Raw genomic sequence first — 20330 nt, 5'->3', positions numbered from 1 at the left:
ACACATACCTGACTAAAATAACAATCCTGCAGTAAATACTTTCTATGTCTGTCATTCAGCTCATGGTATTCCCTCATAATAACCACAATCTCTTCTTGTAGGTTATATCTTAAAGTGCAAAATTAAACCAATGGCCCAATGTGTGCCTACAGTGCCTGGCTGCAGCTTCAGTCCAAAACCATTCCCATCTACTTCCACATCTGGGCAGATTCTGGCTGTTAACCTAAAGTACATTTCTCTGTGTGCCCCAGAACTGGTTCAGATGTGGTATTTGAAAATCATGCTGTATTCGGTCCACATCCTGACTGGGGTGGTGGAGGCTGCAGCGATTGTGATACCTGACAGAAGAAGGCACTTTATCACCACAAGGCTATAATCTATATTTGAGAAACCCAGTATTACCATAAACCTTGCTCACTGATTTACAGCAGTGCCCACAACAGCTTCATGCACCCAATTATGTTAACTTTGAATGAAACTTGTTGTCTCACCGAATGTACCATCATACAGTATAGTCTGCCAACACCCATATTTTAAACTAAAACAAAAGAAGCAAAACATTTCCTGGTTATCCATCTCTTTATTCTAGTACTATAGCATCATTCTTGAAATTGTCTCTTGGGTTAGGAAAAAGAAATACAAGGTTAAGGTTGACACCATACAATAGAAAAGAAAAATACCTGTCTGGTCTGCTCTGTAGAAAGTGCCATAGACTTTTGAGCATGAAATACTGACCACTGTACAGCTCCCTGTCAACTTAAAATATACCAAAGAATCTGAACACAATACACTTGGTGAAATGTCAGACTACATCAAAAATAAATAAGGAAATAGCTTATTTAAGAGCATGGAGAAGAGGTCAAATGATTAATTAGCACTTTCAGCCCCACTTGTCATGGTGTTCAGCAGGAATTAGATGACTGTCAATATCACAAGTCATGTGATTTCCTTCCTGAGAAAGGGTACCTGTCCATGAACACACAACAGCAGGAGGGATAGGAAAGGATTCAAATCACACGTGGCCTTTGTTTACTCAAAGTTTGCATTAAGAAAAGCAAGCGGCATGAGTTCAGATAAGTAAAACTACAAGGAGCAGATTTCTGTCATCATTGTCATCATAATCACCACCATCATCAATATCAGCGGGGGAAATAATCAATATGCATACTAAATTCACAATGTTTACAAATAATTTATGACATCATATTTTTTCCCTTTACGGACATCTGCAACACAGCTGACCTTGGACATTTTGAGTAACTTCACAAAAAAAAAAGATTTGTTCCTTACCTTAAAGGGACATTTCAACATTTTGGCAAATTTGCTTATTGCCATAATCTCTATAGTCATAGGAGTAGGTTCATTACCTTTAATTGTTGGTGCAAGCTGTTTTTTAGATCAGTAGGGCAGAGGCGTGAGCTGCTCAGCTAACACAATGGAGGTGAACGGTATACCTTCGCCTTTCCCTCATCCAAATCATCAAATACACAATCCAACAACTCCAAAATGCTCTTGCGGACAAGTTGTGACCTTCACATTCACTACGCTATGAAATAATAACGTATAATATAACATTACGACACATGAAGTAAATATTCAGAACTATTTGCGTTTTTTGAAATCACTCCGCCCAGTAGCTATGTCTGCTATGTAGTTCCGGCTACGCATTTGCCTCGAAAACAACTCTGTCTCATAATGTTACATTATTATGTCATAGCGTGGTGCATGTGCAGGTCACAACTTGTCCACGAGAGCGTTTTGGAGTTGTTGGATTGGATCTCAAAACAATATGCACCAATAATTAAAAGTAATGAACCTACTCCTATGACTATAGGGATTATGACAATAGGCGAATTTGCCAAAATGTTGAGCTATCCCTTTAAAAAGCTTTGTATCTGTAAACATGTCACAGTTCAGTTCACAGTTGAAATCAATCAAACATAAAAAATATCGCCTTAAAGAAATAGTTTGGCATCTTGGGACATTTCATTGATTTGGGACATTGCAACATGTCATAAGTGATAATAAGTGATCTTCACAGGTGCTGGTAGGCGGATCTTGTTACCTGCAGAGAGGAATGCTAGAGCGGTTTCTCCCTGTTTCCAGTCTATATGCTCAGCTTAGTTAACCAACTTTCGGTATTCAGTCATAGTAGATATGAGGTTTATGACAGCAAATGAACAAATTTCCCTAAAATGTTGAACTATTCCTTTGAGGCAAAACTGTGATTTAAAGGGGAATACTGAATATTCTGCTCTTCTTTCTCATGGCAGTTCAGTCTTTACCAGTTTAATGGTGAAAAATAATGACTAGACCACAGAGCAGCGATCTCTGGGTGTAAATGTACGTTTCCTAGCCTGGAAGTTATCGCACCATTATAATATAAATACCGTTTAGATATAAAAGCGTAGACAAAAATAGTACTGGGTCACAAAGTCAATAATAGTCGGTGTAGCAGCTTGACTTTCTTTGTGTTGGTGTCTCTGAGATGTTCACAGATAGTGACTGGGCTGCCTGACGCTGTATGCACAGCGACTATTTAAAATGAACAGTATTTGCCCTTGATTGTTTTATAACCGTTGGTGAACTGGTTGTACTGGCAGGTATAATAACCACCAGTTTATGGTTTGAAACACGTCCCAGTTTAGATCATTAAAAACAAATAAAAGCAAAAGGAGAGGAAATACTTGATATGATCAGAACAGTGGCATCGCATTTTAGTTTCATCAGATTCTTTCAACATGCAACATTTGAACTCAGGGAGCAGTCCGATCCTCTTTAACCCGCTAACCGTCTAAGATGGCCAAAGTAAACTACTAAAGCTCCACACAAAGAAAGCAGAGTCAACAATATCAACTGAAGGCCACATAGAGGTTATTGAACGAGAACTTGTTGAAATTGAGCAGATTAGCAGTTTCCTGGTAACGTCACTATCAGTAGTCTCAGGTGTTGTCTATCTAGTTATTCTACAAAAGCAGCTCAGAAGGCAGGGCAGGGAACAAGGCTGACAAAGGTTCAAAAGTTTATGGAAAAGACTAATAATATCGTACTACAAACTTCAGATCTACAAGTGGTTGTTGTTTGACGTCTGTGCCACGCTTCAGCGCTCAGGTTTGCCTCTGTCATCCTGTCGTCTGTTGAGAGAGAGGACAGGAAGAGTCTCTGTGCTGTCGGTCTGAAGTCTCTGGCTGCAGCTCCCTTCATCAGGAGGAGATGCCTCTTTCCCTGCCTCTTTGCTCAGAGGACAAACAGTATGAGGTCAGTGGTTGTTCAAGCCTACTAATGCCACTTGAGCCACTTGCAGTGGTGGCAGGAAGGTCCAGAGGTCAGTGTGTGTGTGTGTATGTGTATATATATGCGTGTGTGGGGTCGGGCATTTTTACACCCTCGTGTGCCGGCAGCTGTGGGAGGAGCCGGAGGCCGCAGCGCCCGACGGGGACGAAGGGTCCTCGTCGCTGGACTCGTGCTGCTCCTCCTTGTGGAGGCCGAGGCTGATGTGGCTTTGCAGGGCGGCCGGGGTTAACCACTCCTTGGGTAGGCAGCTCTGCAAGAAGGGGATGCAGGAGCTGAAGTACGCCAGTCTGTTCACCCAGCGAGGGATTTCCCGTCCACACAGCAGCTGGAAAAAAGGAAGAATACAGGTATGTGAGTGACATTAAACGCACTTTGCTCTTTGCTGATCACAGAGCAGTGTTGTTTTCTTCAACGATGACGATAACGAAATTATTTCGTTGACGCCCCTTTTTTTCATGACGATAACGAGACGGTGACGAGATAAACATGTCTCTCTTATGATGAAAACATGACAAGACGTGTGTGAGTTTTCGTTGACGAGACGAGAACGGACAGGTTTCTGTCCAACAGCAATCTCCAATAGCCTACTTATTGAATTAATTTGTTAAAAGACTATTTTTTTACTAAAACTGACTAAAACTAGACTAAAACCTTTTTGAGTTTTCGTCAACTAAAACCGGACTAAAACTATTACATATAGAAATGACTAAAATTGACTATGACTAGTAAGTATTTTAGTCCAAAAGACTAAGACTAAAACTAAATTTAAAATGCCTGCTAAAAACAACGCTCTCCCAGAGTCCTCACTAAGACCCACAAAGTGAATCACATCACTCTAGTTCTTGGGCTTTAATACCAACTTCCTGTTTGGGAAAATATCGACTTTAAAATTCTGCTGACGGTTTAAGAGACATTAAATGGTTTATACCTGCTGCTCGGCTCTGAATCATCCAGACCTCAGCATCATCATCCAGGCAACACAGTCAATAGTTTTCATCTATTGTCTACACACTACTTATATAAATGCAGGGTTGCAGTGTGGTGGAGCCAATCCCAGCTGACATACGGCGACATGTGGGCCTTCTCTCTCCCTGACTTTCCTTTTATTTTTGTGGATTTTTTCATTTTTTGTTAAATAAAACTGGGATGTGGAAGGCAATAAATGTGTGAAAAACAAAAAAACAAAGATATAATAGAAAAGCAAGAAGAAAAGAAGATGACAACAATAATTTAACTACTGCCAATTGAACTACAGTCATATCATATCTTAACAAGTGTATGTTTGCGGCTGTGTGTGCATGCCTAAGTGAGTGAGTAGGTGCGTGTACTTGTGCGTTTGTGTGTGGGAGTCGGGTCTTAACTTGTAAAGCCCTTTGTGTCGCATTTTATATTTATGAAAGGTGCTATATAAATAAATAAAGTTAAAGTTACTGATAGAGATACTGTTAACAATAATAGAAATACGTATATAAATTAACACTTAAACATAACTACTTCCATGTCTGTATGTAAACAGACAAAAGTACAACACTTGTATTAGAGGCACGGAGAAAAAAAATGAAAGAATAAATAAATACTTTCCTGTCTATTTCCACTGTCCTGTCTTTATAAAGGCAAAAAACGACGAAAAAGGTTTTTACAGAGAACAAAATATGTCATGCTGAAACGCAGGCCAGAGAAATCCTATTTGAAACACACACAACATCAAAGTGTTTCCATAGACTCCAACTACACTAACCTCCATGTGATATTGGTGAAATGCCCTTTTCAGTGTATTTCAGTGTGGTATCATACTGTGTATATATAGACTGACCTCGGACAGTGAGGAGGAGAAGTGGTTGCAGTTTTTGTGCATTAGATGGTAGGCGTTCCCTTTGAACTCTTTACCGAGCTCCTCCATGATTTTATCTATGTCCTCTTCTGTGAAGTCCGTGGTGCCCAAAACAATGGCCTCCCTGTTTAAAAAAAGGCAGATGAAGCACACTTATCTCCACCGTTAACATTAACAACATCACAATGCACTGTATGCTAAAACCTGGAGCCGGCTCACTTGAATTTGAATGTCTCTCCCAGCTCGGCAGCGTTGCCTGGGTTGATTTCAAAGATACCACTGAAAGGGTACGGATGACCCCCGTATGCAAATTCTGTGAGGACAAGGAGACAAAACAGAGGTAAACTTGTCAAAATAAAAGCACTAAACAACTGCAATTATACTGAAGCAAGTAATTAATCACAGTCACACTGTAGTTAAATCATTAGGCCTGACTAATTACAGGTCTCCGTGCTCTATATTTACACCAGAACAATGGCAAACAGTGGTGAACACAAGGAGATTCAACAGAAAACCTTCAACTGCTGGTTTTGTAGATTCTGAATTTAAACACATTTTATTAATGATACGTTTACAAACAGGATTTTAATTGTAGAATTTCTGTTATTTCTTTCTACCACTGATGGAAACTTAAAGGAGCTGTATGTAAGACTGTGGCCAAAGCTGTTGCTGCAGTCTAATTTAAAATACTGCAGTGCACTGTTCCCCCTGCCCCCCCAGACTCGAGGTTGCCAGATAGTCACACGCTAACCTCTGCCCTGCTCCATCTTTGTGGCCATGGTACCCCGAGACTCACTCACACAGTCTCTACGCCACTATAGCTGCGACGATGTAGTAACAGAACGAAATGAGCCGGATAAAGCTGTGTACATGCACTGGGAAAACGGATCATTGTGCAAAAAGATAGTGTGTTGGAGTGGAAAATTTTCCACTTCAGCATCTGTCCTCAAGTTCTTCTCCTCTCCCAGCTGTCTCCATCTTTTAAACGCACCTCCTATGCAGATCCTGGTTTTGTTTCTGCTTTTGAGAGCGTGGTCTTTTAATGTTAGCAACGTCAGACATAATTCACAATGCTTGTAGCTGCAGCTCAGTGGTAACTGGCAACCTGACTGACTTTGTGATTGGGAGCGAGCGGTGGGTGGTGCAACAGGCCAAAAACATAACATTTAAAACATAAACATGATTTGCGTGCTGCAAATAAAATTTTTAAACGGGAATATTCTGGCTGTTGTTGTCAGTCAGATCAGTATTTCAAATTAACATGATTCCTTAGTCTCTGGTGACAGATTGGATGATTTTATGATTACTTGCCACATTTCTTACATATAGCTCCTTTAATATACTTTTAATATGTTTTAATGGCAGTTGGATGATCACGTATTTCTCTATGGTGGAGGAAGTATTCAAATGTTTTATTCGTAAATGAGCAAAAGTTTCAAAAGCGCTGTGTTTGCCTTTGTGGAATAAAACAAGTGGACCACAGCAGTAAATGTAGTTGGTTGAATTCTTCTTTTGTCTGTGGTTTCTAAAAACCCACGGACTCACGAAAACCTCCTTTACAACTAGACTCTTCTGATAATATCCACATTCAAAATATCACAACTTCTCTGTGATGCAGGCTGCCGATGTTACACAGATTCTTTATCTGCATGGACTGTATGCAGCTACATTCAATAAATGAAAATTAGACATATTTCATGTCATATTTTGCTGCCTTAGCTATTAAATTTGAGATATTTCATAGTTGGAGCTCTTCACCTGACAGTGAGGGGATATTAAATTCATGGCATCATTATGTAAAAATATGCTGCAAGCTCAGGATATTATGCTGAAGATCCATTAAAAGGAGTGATTTCCTGCCTGAGTACAGACTGCATTTTCACTACCATCATTTTTCCCGGTGCGCAGACCCAATATTTCTGGTTGCAAGGGCATAATGGAATTCCCAGTGATCTAGTTTCATGCTGGTTTCTGCTTCTCTTCTTTTTTTTTAAACCACAAACACACACATACACGGTGAGTCAGCGGTGACTCAACCCAGAGAAATGGGGTCATGTTATTAGGAGCACAACTCCATATTCCATTTTTTTAAAGCCCCACTTCGTCTAAGTCGGTGAAAGCAGCCTTGCACGAAATTTTCAGGATCAGACGGTGACACTCTGAGAGTCTGAGTCTGGCCCCTAGAGCCGCTCCGCTCAGACAAAACTGTGATGGGACTTCACAGATGTAAAATAAGCTCCTTCGTCTCACCTCTGCCATAAATCTCAATGCCTGAGTGGAAGACTCCAATGCCCAGATTGGAAGTGTATTCGTTTATCCAGTACTGCAGAGAAAGAGGGAGAGAAATGGGGGGTTAGGATCAATATCAAATTATATCATCAAAAAAAAACAGTGTTGGATCAGGCAAGAAAAAAAATGCAGAAGCTCTGCAGAAAACAGTTTTAACTACGGAGAAAAGCTGATGTGACTGTTGGGGCTACTCAATACTGCTGAAGAAGTAGATCTCAATTACTTACAGCGATGAAAGTTAATCAAACACGTGTTTAAAGCCTAATTATTATACAGCACCTTTGCTGTTCGATTAAACTGAAAGTGTTTTTATATTTTCTGTTGAGGGAATTGTTTCACATTCGATCTCTTTCCTATGTGAGTTAGATGAAAGGATCAATACCACTCTCCGTTTCTGTATGGTAAATACAGCCAGTTAACATAAGAAGAGCAGCTAACCCGGCTCTGTGTTTACAACACAACTTGTACTGCGATACAAATACTGCACCATACTGCAGTGAAATCAAAACATCACATACAACTGTAATATTCTACACTACAGTCTCTTAAATATAAATTGAATATTGCTGTTTACACCATATCAAAGTGAATCATTCCCAAATAATCTCTCATTCACATCTGTATACGGATTTGACATTAAACAGGATGTTTAATCAAATTTTGCTGAATTTTGATCGCTTTGATGTTCTGATTTTGTTTCATATGCAAAAAACATTCAATAAATTTACAATTGTTGAAAGTTATTTTGTTATTACTGCCCATCTTTGCAGGTGTTCTTGGTTAAATAAAGACTTTTTTTTAAATGTTAACCTGCAATTACCAAAAAAAACAACCAAAAACCCTCTTATTCAACAAATAATTCATTTGTTGACTGTATCTGTTTCTTCTTGTTCAGGATTGTAACAGCAGGTGCATCCCAGCATGCACCAGGCAAAGAAAAAACAACAAAACAAAACAAGGGGAAGACGCAGGACTGATTCATCTCAAGGGCAAATCTACTTCAATCACAGTCTCTGGTTTTTCTGGCTTCTTCTTCTTTGAACTGCAGGAGGAAAATTATTCACACACTAGACAACCCCAGCACGTCAAACCGAGCTTATTCTGTGCTCTGAGCCATAGTGCCACAGCCGCCCCTCACTGCAATCTATACTATCAAGAGATTATTCATGGCAGGACCACAGCTCGCCCCACCCCACACCCACTGACACTCCCATGCCCTGGGACACCCGTGAGGAGACATGCTAAGAGCTATCCACGCCGCCCCAGCTGTCCTCTATTAATAATAGAACACATTTCCGGGGCCCAGACTGATACAATAAAAGCATTTCCACCACTCTACTGTGTGTCAACAGAGTCTTCTCATGTTTCTGCAGTGACCTCTAACCTACTGGATCTATAGCTTTTTTCATTTCCACCAGGAATGAATGGAAAAACCTTCCTGGAAAGAAATCGCTGAGAAATCAAGGACAAATCCTTCCACCCGAGTGAAATGAGATTGTGACAAATGACCCGACTTCACCCGAACGCATCAGTCCTGGCAACATTAGTGAAGCTTTCATAGTCACGGTGGAGATAAATCACCCCTTTCTGATGGGTGCACCCTCACTCTCTTGCTATTTTGTGAGATCATGTTGCATGCCCAGTGCAGCTGCAACGATCCATGCGGCCTCCCCCTACAGTATATACCATCTCCTGCCTATGCAGATACAGCATGCGCCACTACACACACATCCACCAGTCAGTCACAGTGATTTCACATCAAAGATGATCGACTGGTCGCCACCCTCCCTCCTCCTCCTCCTCCTCCTCCTCATGAATCATGTTGCCTTCTCGCCTCGTCTTGTGTTTAATTCTCATCAGAGTATTTAAGGCTGCCTCAGAGTGCCGCCGCCCTCATCCTCACTTTCTCCCTTTGCAACAGCCGCTGTCTGACCTGTTAAGTCCTGGCACTGCAGAGCCACGCTGGGATTAAATCAGCTGTTTGAGACGTCACCTTCGGACCCACTGAGGTCCTCAAGATTTCAGGAGAGAGCCAAGAGTCCAGACCTGCACCCGGCCTCGAGTTTTAGTGTGTGATTAACATTTATGTGAGTGTTACTAAAATCACGGTCTCATTTCTGCCTACACATCATCATCATCATCATCATCATGCTGTTCTCTCAGAGTTGTAGGCTACAATTTCTCAAAATATGAAGCAGATCTCTAGTGATTAGAAATCCCCAATGGCTTTCTATTGGTACTTTCTTTTATTATCATTATTTTAACCCCCACCCACCCTTCTGGCATTAATGAGCAATATTATGCATAATTTATAACACACTGTGCTGCACTTTTAAGCACATTTGGAAATACAGTATCGCTGAATTCATTGTTATATATGACGACATCTGACCCTCCCTACAAATCAAAGGTGTTTTACAAAATACAGATTCAGAGATATATACAAAAATATAATAAAAGCACAAATATTATGAGCACGTTTTTTTTTTAAAAGGGAAAGAAATTCAAATGAGAAACTGCTGCACATCTACACCAGACGTTTCACATTTTTGCCAAACAACCCATCGATCTTGGCTCATCATCCATATTTACTTAATGTAATTAAGTATAAAGTCTTAAACCTAATCTTTGATGCTATTTATAGTGTTTTTTCTTGGCTATATTACTATTAAATGTAATTACACTCATTAGTTGCCTTGCCAGGTGCAGGTCTGGATTCAAATGATGTTTTGTAGGTTATATAAAGTGCTTATTCTATTTACATTTTCGTGTGCAAAAGCAAAACTTTTTCTTCACTTTCAAGACAAGATACAGCTGCCGGCTTAAATGAAAAGTACATTTTTTTTGTGTAACTACATCTTCGGTCTTGAATAAACTCTTATTTGAACTTTGTAATGGTTGACCAATACATTAATAAATGAATTACAATATGAACAGTATCTTGTACTGCTCACAAATGCTGAATTAAATTGTGTTTAGTAAAATAAAGTGTGTAATTATTTGCATTTACAGCAACATGTTGCATAAATATTATTCACACAAGACTTTGTTCAGCAGTACAGTATGTGGAGACCAGGCAGTGGGCACATGTCTGAATGAGGATCCTTGTCCTTTCCTGATGCGTGCGTGCGTGTGTGAGTGTGTGAGTGTCTGTGTGTGTATCATGTGAGCTCAGGGCACAGTGACAGAGGGCAGAGGGTTGAGTCAGGCTGAGGTTGGAACATGAACCTGAATCGTCTTATGCACTTGTCCTTTTAAATAAAAGTATCACTACATTGTACTTTCCCCACAAGACAAAATGAGTGAAACTGCTTAATAGTGGTGTAGTGGAGAGAGTACAACTTGTCTTTATGACACAATGCATGATGTCTGCTGCAGCACCAGTTAAAGCCACACACACTCTCACACTGTGCAGTGTAGGCTACTATAGGCTGCATACCATCCAGTCTCCTCTTCAATTAGTGTTGCAGTAAATCTTTGGACATGGGTGTGCCTGCTCTTCATAATATACCATAGAAAACACTTGTATTTTATTTTAACTATTAGTCACCTGTTAGAAGTGCATTGTGTAAGTGCAATTATTAAAATTATATATGTTTGAGTTTATTTTAACAGGGTTATTTGAGTCCAGCTCGTGAAAATAGTGCTGTGATGTGCACAAAATGAAACAGGTGTGTGTAGGCCTCACGTTTCTAGTGGTGCATTCACTTCCCAAGTTGGTCACACGTTTTCTGGCAGCAACAAGAAACCATGACATAGCCTGGCTACATCCGAGTATGAAAACAAAGTGGGTGCAGTCAGTGTGGGTTTGGTGAGGTCAGGTGTATCTTACCATATCATACACGTTAAGGATGACAGGTTCATTGGCCATGGTTTAAACCTGAGCTGGAAAGGCGACCGTCCCCACCCTCCACGTTGTTTTAAGGACCTCCACACCCCGCTGGAGTCACAGGGCCACACCGTGGGCAGGAGCAGGAGCAGCAGCTGCGGGAAGGCTTCTGCTGGACGGATGGAGGCTCTTCATTCCCCCCTCCCCGCAGGGCAGCGACTACTGCATGGGACACAAACTCTGCACGGCAAGCCAGGGGAAGAAGGAAAAGAAGAAGAATAGGGGGAAAAATGTCCCAAGAGCAAACCCGGACAAGTGAAGCTTAGCGAGATGTCACAGAGCCATTATGGAGAGTGAGGTCAGGAAAGCATGAAGCTCAGATTCCTGCAGCAGCAACAGCAGCAGCAGCAACAGCGGCCCATGTCCCGGTGGCTCCGGTGCAGACTGTGGAGGAGGTGGTGGTGGTGTGTGAGCTAGTTTGCAATGAAAACAACAGCAGCAGCAGCTCAACAAAATATCAGATCAGAGCTGATAACGTGCTCCATGAAGAGGCATACAGGGGCCTACAAGTGTTAAGATCCGAAGCGGGCTCCCCTCCTGTCATCGTGGGCGAAAGAGGGGCAGCAGCTCAGCTAAGGCGGACCGACGCCGAGGCCATTTTTACGCGGAAGCTGGAGTAGCTACAGTATGGGGAGAGAGGGGTCCTCCTGAGCCATGGCCACGGTTAATTACAGCTGATGGGATGGTGGGTGGGTTGGGTAGGTGAGGTGAGAGGTGGTGGTGGTGGTGGTGGTGGTCCGGTTCACCAGCGGCGGCAGCAGCAGCATCCCCGGCCGGTGCCGCTGCTACTGCTCGCCCGCATCCAGCAGCATCCTGGGGAGGGGAAGCTGGTCGGAACAAACCTCCGCGACATGACTCCTCCAGCAACAGCAGCAGCAGCAGAGATCAGTCTCCCTAAAGCCGACCGATTAAAGGTTTAATGTTAAAGATGAATTTAGGAAGAAAAAAAAGGTCCCCAGTCCGTGTTGTCGAGCTGATGCTGAGCTCAGTCCGGCTCTAGTCTCTCTCTCTCTCTCTGGACGCGGCTGATGCGCTTGATTACATCATAGCTGCCTCCGAGGCAACATCCTCCAACAGCTGATGGGAGACGGAGCTGCTGCTGCTGCTGCTGCTGCTGCTGGTGCTGCTGCTGCTGGTGGTGGTGGTGGTGGTGCTGGTGGGTGTAGGACCGGAGCACATATTGTTATAAAAGACACCACTTTACTATTTCTGTCCAGCAGCTCCACGTTAAAACACTGAAAACTGCTCAGTTTCACCAGCGCGTGGTGCACGAGACACCTGTTTATCACATTTTTTTTTGGTTTTTTTTTTGTTTTTTAATTTAGGTCTACTGGTATCAAGATAGATTATTTAGTTTTTTAAAGTGTTTTTTGTTTGTTTGTTTGTTTTTACTGAAAATGTAGCAAGACTTGATCAAAAACCGATATAACATGCAACAATACAACAGGTTTCATGGTTTGTTTCATGATGGTTAATTTTATTATTCCCCTACTGTTATAACCTATCATTAAATCATTAAACTGCATTAGACACAAGGTAATAATTTACTTTTTCTGAAAAAAATGTTTTTATATACTTTATCTTATTTACCGGTAGTCAAATTCTAGCAAGTGTCCACTTTTATTTTGAAGCTGAACTGCCTGCATCCGGTATTGTACCTTATACCTCTGCTAACTTGACAGCTTTTGTCCATTACGCAAATATCAATTGCATTTATAAATGAAGTATTATATCACTTAGAAACCAGTTATTTAGGATATGTCAGATTTCAATTTATGAAGTATAACTCAATGATAAACAATACTTCGATGAGCAACACATGTACTCATGGTTAGTGAGTGTTAATAGACGTTTGGTAGATGAGCTTCTGAAGTCAAAGTTGAACATTTATAACTGTTAAACACAAAAAAAAACATCTTTATTTATAAATAAGCAGAATTCAGATTTAATTGAAATATGAATTTCCTGCCTATTCATTAAAAATGAAGGAGAAATGCAGGTGAATTCAACATGAATTTTAATGGGTGCTTAGATGTCAAACACACAGTATTTGCATAATTTAGTAGTGCTTCTGATCTACTCGTCTGGTTTACTGCACGTATTCACAGTCCCAATCAGCAGAGCGACATGACATGTATTTACAGATAACAGGAGCCACATACAGTCAGAGACATTTACATGACAGATGCACTGCACGCCGACAAATGTGGACAAAATACACCCAAGCACACACAATTCACACAATTCATCTGCTCTATGGCCGTTTACTGGAGGACTTCCATGATTGTGGCTAGTGCAAAAACAAAAAAAAAAGAGAGGAAAAAAAACAAACATTTAAGGTCACTGAAAGCAACAAAGCTCTTATGAAAACTCCCCCTTTAAACTGAATTGGTTCGAGCTGCGTCGTTGTTGGTCCTCCACACAAAAGAACTCCTCTCCTTTCCCCGACAACACACTTTCAATTTTCATTTTCACCCCACAGAAAGAATCAATCGGCGGGAGGTGCGATGTGACGACAAGCACTACTGGCGTGGAAAGATTACGAGAACATTTGGAAACATGACAGCATCTCTCAGAGTCATCAGCTGTGAACGGACATACAGTATGGGAGTGGGCTTTCAACTCATTATATACATATTTAATGGTTCACCCTGAGTGAACATGTGAAGCTTTATAATATAAACTCTTCAAAGTGAAACTACTTGGTGAGACTAAAAGGATAAGTCTGGTTATGATCTACATTTTTCTTTCTGTCAACAAATCCCAACAATAATCAATATATTTCCTGATTTATCTCATTCCTCTGTCTCATAGAGCTCCACTGTCAACTTTTCAAAATGAGACACTGGGTCATTCATGAGGATAAGCAAGGGCACAATACTTGAAATACTAAGTTCGTGTACTGAATATGTGTTAATCCGCAGCTAAAAATAGTTCCCAGTGAATGCACTATTTGTGACGTTTGCTAAAACCTACTGTGCCATATGGTGTTTTAGAGAATTAATGAATTGTTTTTGAAATTAAACTATCTGTCTGTGACCTGTTATTCACTGTATTCACATGTTAAAACAAATGAGTTTGTGGCACAGGAAGTCAGACAATGTTAGCAAATGGAATAAAACACTGTTAGTATGAAGCTACTTTCAGGATTTGTTGACAATAAGAAAAAAAAGAAAAAAGCCAGCCATATCCATTAATTTAATGCTATCAATGGGCATAGTGGGTTGATTTTCACTTTGGTCAATGAGAGGGAGCAACAAGAACTGACGATTTGTAATATACAGCAAAAAAAAAAAGGCACTCAAGAAGTCCATTACTGGACACAAGTTATCAGATGAACTGCAGGGTTTTTCAACACCCCAGCTCAATCTAAGCAGCACACAGCAGGATGCTGCTCCTCTCATGATTCTGTGCAACAGAGCAAAATGAAAATCAAAACCCAGTGCTGTGAACTTTTAATACAGACAAACTGAAAAAACAGGAATGGGTTCCTCTCACGTCGCCCCGTCAAACAGAGCTGCCATTCAGTGATGGGGGTTCAGACCGAACACAACACTGTCTTTCAGTCTGTGAATGGATCCTGAAGCTTGAGTCAGTCTGACTTGACCCAAGGTTTGAATAGTTTTTTTTTTCTGCAAACAAGTGTTTGTTTCTGCCTGAGCACAGCCCAGCAGCAGAAATGTTGTGTGTACGTCCTTACCCTCACAGCGTTATCTATTAGAAGTCGTCTCTGTGGTAAGAGCGCGTCCCTTTGCATAGGAAGGGTGTCAAGAAGCTACCATTAATCACATAACAAACATGAAGATGGAGAAACTCATCGGTGACACCAACACCTACTAATCAAATAAAATAAGCTCTACGGTTTAGAGTTTGTTCCCTCGTTCACTTCTTTGGCCTTTAGCAAAGTGTTTGATCTTAAAAAATAATAACATACAGTCGTCGCTGCTTGGTTAAAAGTGTTTCCCGCTGTGCCGCATGTAAAAAATCGAAACGATGATGGCAACCCCCGCAACAGCAGCCAGCAATCCCAGAGAAAACCCCGAAGAGTCTGATGGTGAGGGTGAGGGTCCGTTCATGTGAGCTGCCGACTGCAAAACACAGATATGAAAATAAGAATTTACATTAAAGCTGCACTCGAGGTGATATTTACACAGAAATGCACCAGTTGTTATTCTGTTCAAATGTGGATTAAACCTCCAGTCAGAGCTGAAAACTGATTATTATTTTCATTATTATTAATTAATCTGTTTATTTGTTTGATTAAGAAATCAAGTTCTTGTGATAAAGTTTTGTTTGCTGGAGAGCGCCACAGACCAACATGACATCTTTAAACTGTTGAAAATCCAAAGACATTCAGTTTATTATTATCATGTGTGGCAAAGAAAACATCATATTGTTGAGATTTGAGAAGTTGGCAACAGCAAATATTTAATGTTTTTGCTTACAAAACTCAGGCCTCTTCTTTTGTTTTGTTATAATTTTTCAAACTGAAACAGATTATGAATCCACTTGTTGTTAAACCTACTGATTGTAATGGTTCATAAGCATTAAGAACCACGATAATGTGGATTTCACAGAATTCATTTTTGGAAAAAGAAAGATGAACATAACGGTAAAAGCCATGTAAAAATGATCAGATTCTGCTCTCCGCCTATAATACAGTTAAGAAAACTGTTTACTATAAAAACATATACGATGCCTTGGGAAACAGACAGCTGGAATAAAAAAGTATGTTCAGTAATTAATGTCTAAAGCAAAGCCAAAACCACGGGCATGGCTTTAAGAGTGAAATCCAAGCCTCATGAGCAACAGTGGGTGAGATTTCTGCCCATAAATGGCGGTACTCTCTGAACCTGCTGCCAAAACTGTTTCAGTCACTCTGCTAATTTCAACCAAACCAAAAGTAGACGAGGAGAAATGAAGCCAAGACAAAATGTGCCTGTGAAGGAGGACTGGGTTCAATCTGCTGGCAAAACACTACTGTACCCAAACAAAGCACAACACCAGCAGCATTAAAACAATATGAAACAACAACAGTAGCTTTATCCGCCCATGTTTTTACGTTTTTTTTACTAGACGCTGGCGGCTTTGTTGCAGAGAAGTGGCAAACCTCCACCTCTTTGTTCTGAGTATGTCGCTGTGGCACCGTGAAATCACAGAAAGTGGAACTAGATGTTGTCCCGATTTTAACCTGTAATCTTTAGCAGCAGGACATAGTTCACTGATAAAGAAAATACCTGCAATAAAGGCGGATAAAGTCACATTAAATATAAGGTTGTGTGTTATCTGTTTCTCATCTTTAGTTGGTCTTTGTCTCACTGTTCTCCCATATAAAAATAACTGAGTACATTAATAAAATGGAGTGAAACAGAAACCGTCATCGGGAAAATAACTTTGATTAGGGAGCAATTGTCAAGTCCATCATCTATTAACAAAACTGGTCAGTGATCTTAAAACCCACTTTTACAGACTTGCTTTTACGTGATGTCATCTTATGATCTATTTCTTTTATCTCAGTTTTACTCAAATGCTCTTTGTTTTACTTTACACTTTTGTCGGTTTTAACTCTTTTATCCTACTTTTTCTTATAATGGCATCTCATTTTATTTGTTTTTATCATGTATACCCCCCTTTTATTTATTTTAACTGCATCCTGCATTTTAATTTGAGTCCTCCTGGTATCAATTTGTTGTTGGGTTCTTGTATTGCCTGTGTTGCTGTATCACTTGGGCGGTCCACCTCTTATGGTTTTATGGCATTTGTCTCTTCTATATTGTTTTGTGAAGTACTTTGTAAACTTGTGTTTTTAAAGGTGATCAGTGTTTCTATGCCACCACAGTGTGAATTTGTTTTTTGTCCTGCTAGTAGCTTGTAAAACCATCAGGACAAGAGACATGAACACCCTGACGGACTTTACTGTCTCTCTTTGTGACAGAAGTACTTTATAAAACACTATAACACATTTTAAGAAACATTTGAGTCCTAGGTAAAGTTTCATGCCTCCTACCTTTTTCATCACACGGAGCTTCACGTCCTCCCCCGCTGTCCTGAACAGCTCCACGGCAGCTTTGTGTGTCTTATTCTCCAGCTCGACTCCATTGATCTGAGGTGTACAGCCCACATGAGACAAAAACAAATTAAACACTTGGCTTGTATTTTCCACTGGGAGTTTTCAAAATCATTTTAATTTCTTCCAGACAGTTTAGATTTTATTTAATTACTAAAAATCTAACAGCACTATCTTGCTGCCAGAAGCTGGTTTTGACAAAATCATTGGTGTTCTGATCTTAGCCTCAAGTATTACCATATGCTTGAAGCAATATCTAACTTGTGGGAACCAGGCTGTATTGCTGCTGACCTTTTTAACCCCCGGGTTTTGCCTCTCATGCTACATAAAGGCTGCTTTCAGGAGGATGTATGCAGTGTGAGAGCAATGCTACAGGAATAACTCAAGGCTGCTTGTTTTTCTATTGAAAGGCAGCAAAGGCAATAAACGATGCACTGTAAAATGATCTATCATACAGTATATTGTCTCTACCAAACATTTGCAAAAATTATTACAAGCCAAGGAGAGGTGTATTCTAATAATGCAGCAAACAAAAACATACATGGAAATCCCTCTGACTATGTTCATCATAATATCTTATCACTGGATTGTTATAGATGCATATAAATAAATACAGGCGACAGCACTTTTTATTTTACACTCATATGATGTTTTATGCTGGAGGAGAGACTGAAGCAGAATAATTAATTTAATTTAATTTGCCCATTTATGATTCAATCAGTGGATAGATAATGTGTCTCTGTTAGGTAAGATAGTTTTGAATTGGTCTAGTAAGCCGATCGGTGAGCCACACCTGAACCAGACCTCATAGTAAGACAGTCAGAGCAGGTATGCAAATGCATTTCAGTCCTAAGGTATAAAAACAAAGCACTATGAAACAGGTTTATTCCAGCTGCCATCACACTGAAAAACAGGCTGTAAAACTTAAAAAATTTGCACAAGATCTTTTTGCCTGTAATAACTAGTATCTATTAGACTGTTTTATTTCAGGGTTTGGTTATGTAGTTTGGATGTTTTATTGTTATTTAACACTTATATAACATTTTTGATTAATTTATTTGATAATTTTATCTTTTTATTTTCATGTTTAATCCTAAATGGTGTCTGAGACTGTGTCAGTGGGTGGATGCCTCGTTATTTTCTGTGTGTTTTTTTTTACTCTGCATCTGCAAACCACATCTCCCTAACAGGATGAATAAAGTAACCTGAATCTGAAACACTTTAATGTGCTTTCAACCTGGAAAATGTGCAAATATGATCCTGGCTGCTGCACATCCTCCTACCTCCAACCTTCTGGATAATAATCAACATTTATTACCGCCAGGATTTTGTCACCCTCTTGCAGTCGTCCATCCAACCCTGCAGCTCCATCTTCTTTAATCTTGGACACGTATATGCCATTGTCGTTCACCACGAACTGCTGGTCCACGCCCCCAACTATATTGAAGCCCAAGCCTGAAAGAAAAGTAAGAAAAGAAAGAAAGTGAAAGACATGATGTGGCTTTTAAAGTAAAAAATTCAATAGGTTTTATATATGTGTCATTGTTTGTCAGGGGCAGAAGTTGCTGATCCAATCATGCCATTTATCTCAATTGATCAAAGTTCAAGAGAAATCCCTCCAACACTGTGCTGCTGCCACCAAAAAGAGAAGAGGCCAGTTCATTGAATGTTACATAACAAATCCCAAGTGTAAACCAAACATTACTCTCTCTCTTTCAGCTTAATAAACCCCCTGAACTGTCCAGCTGTAACACTGGGCTTCAATGAAACAAAACTGTCACAGTCAGTCAGTCAGTCAGTCAGTCGGGCCCCGTCCACTTTTAAAAGATTTAAGTGCATAATAAATCAATGTTTCTTTTTAGCTTTAGCTTAAATAAAGTCGTCAAAGCTCAACCAGCTGCGACGACACTGGTTTCCTTCTAGTGCAATCCACGACAGCAGCAGCTAGGGCGGTGTTTTCTTCAGTTTTGATTCGCAAATTAGCCTTTAGCTCTGGGATACACACTTGTTTTTTTTACTGCTACGTAGCTTAGCTCGTTGCTAACAGCCCGTCAACTACTAACGTTACGTCTGCTGTGTCTGTCTCTTACCTGCCGGTCCTCGCTTCAGGTTAATGTCCGCCACGCTAGACGAGGAGTGCAGAGAGCCGTTCATCTTGTCAACACGGCACAACAATTAAAAAAAATGCAAGTGCTGACAGGATGAGGGGGGAAAAGGCAGAGAGAGAGAGACAGAAAGGGGGGAACAAACTATTTATCTGAAGGTGAACTCATTGAGGAGTTTCGATTTGCTTCCTTCGGCGCAGTCAGTCGGTCTATGGGTGGTGGTTTGTGGTTGTGCTGCCCCCTGATGGCCAGAGGCGGAACTGCAGGCTGACCTTTGAATTACACATCAGAAAGCACAGACAGAGGATTAACTCTATGAATAGTAAGGCGCCCCACATAATGAAATGTAATGTTACTATTCCTACTTTTTCCACTAAAAAATAACTTATTTTATTTAATAATATAATAACTTTACCCCATCTGTGCAATAGTTTATACCTGCCGTACAAGTACCAACACTGTGTATATCATTTTTATTCTGTTCTTGTAAATAACTGTATAAACTCTGCAAATAATTTGGTATATAACTGTACAGAATGAATCTATCTCTCTTTGTTTTTTATCGTTTTATATTTCTATATCTGAATATTTTTCTACTTGTATGCTACAATGCTACTGTAACGACCAAATTTCCCACATGTAGGATAAATAAACAGTTTTATGTCTTATGTTAGGATTAAATCTTGTGAGTGAGGACAGTGAACTTTCAGTGTGTTCGTGAAAAAATAAGTCAATTCATTTATATTAGGTTATCAGCCTATTTAGCCATATCCTAAAGATGATCACCCCCCCAACTGTGCAATAGCTTCTTATTACCTTACAACTTCCAACACTGTGTATATCATTTTTATTCTG

General features: G+C 40.2%; 2 protein-coding genes across 2 annotated transcripts; both read right to left on the bottom strand.

The window, feature by feature from the left end:
* Positions 1–3147: 3147 nt before the first annotated feature.
* LOC146963522 (deubiquitinase DESI2) lies at positions 3148–11495 on the bottom strand. The gene is made up of 5 exons (XM_085767645.1): positions 11247–11495; positions 7376–7448; positions 5345–5438; positions 5108–5249; positions 3148–3619 (listed from the first exon to the last, which is right to left on the bottom strand). The coding sequence occupies exons 1-5, from the start codon at positions 11283–11285 to the stop codon at positions 3380–3382; spliced, it is 588 nt and encodes a 195-aa protein (XP_085623771.1). The 5' UTR covers positions 11286–11495; the 3' UTR covers positions 3148–3379.
* Positions 11496–13303: 1808 nt separating this feature from the next.
* Positions 13304–19651, bottom strand: synj2bp (synaptojanin 2 binding protein). The gene is made up of 4 exons (XM_085767413.1): positions 19461–19651; positions 18689–18825; positions 17311–17406; positions 13304–15391 (listed from the first exon to the last, which is right to left on the bottom strand). The coding sequence occupies exons 1-4, from the start codon at positions 19522–19524 to the stop codon at positions 15254–15256; spliced, it is 435 nt and encodes a 144-aa protein (XP_085623539.1). The 5' UTR covers positions 19525–19651; the 3' UTR covers positions 13304–15253.
* Between the last annotated feature and the right edge of the window lie 679 nt (positions 19652–20330).

The sequence above is a fragment of the Trachurus japonicus genome, chromosome 22 (genome assembly GCF_045865225.1).
Source record: "Trachurus japonicus isolate A0001 chromosome 22, Traja_1.0".
Taxonomy (NCBI): domain Eukaryota; kingdom Metazoa; phylum Chordata; class Actinopteri; order Carangiformes; family Carangidae; genus Trachurus; species Trachurus japonicus.
Note: the sequence above shows the minus strand (reverse complement) of the source record. Positions and strands in the feature narration are given on the sequence as shown.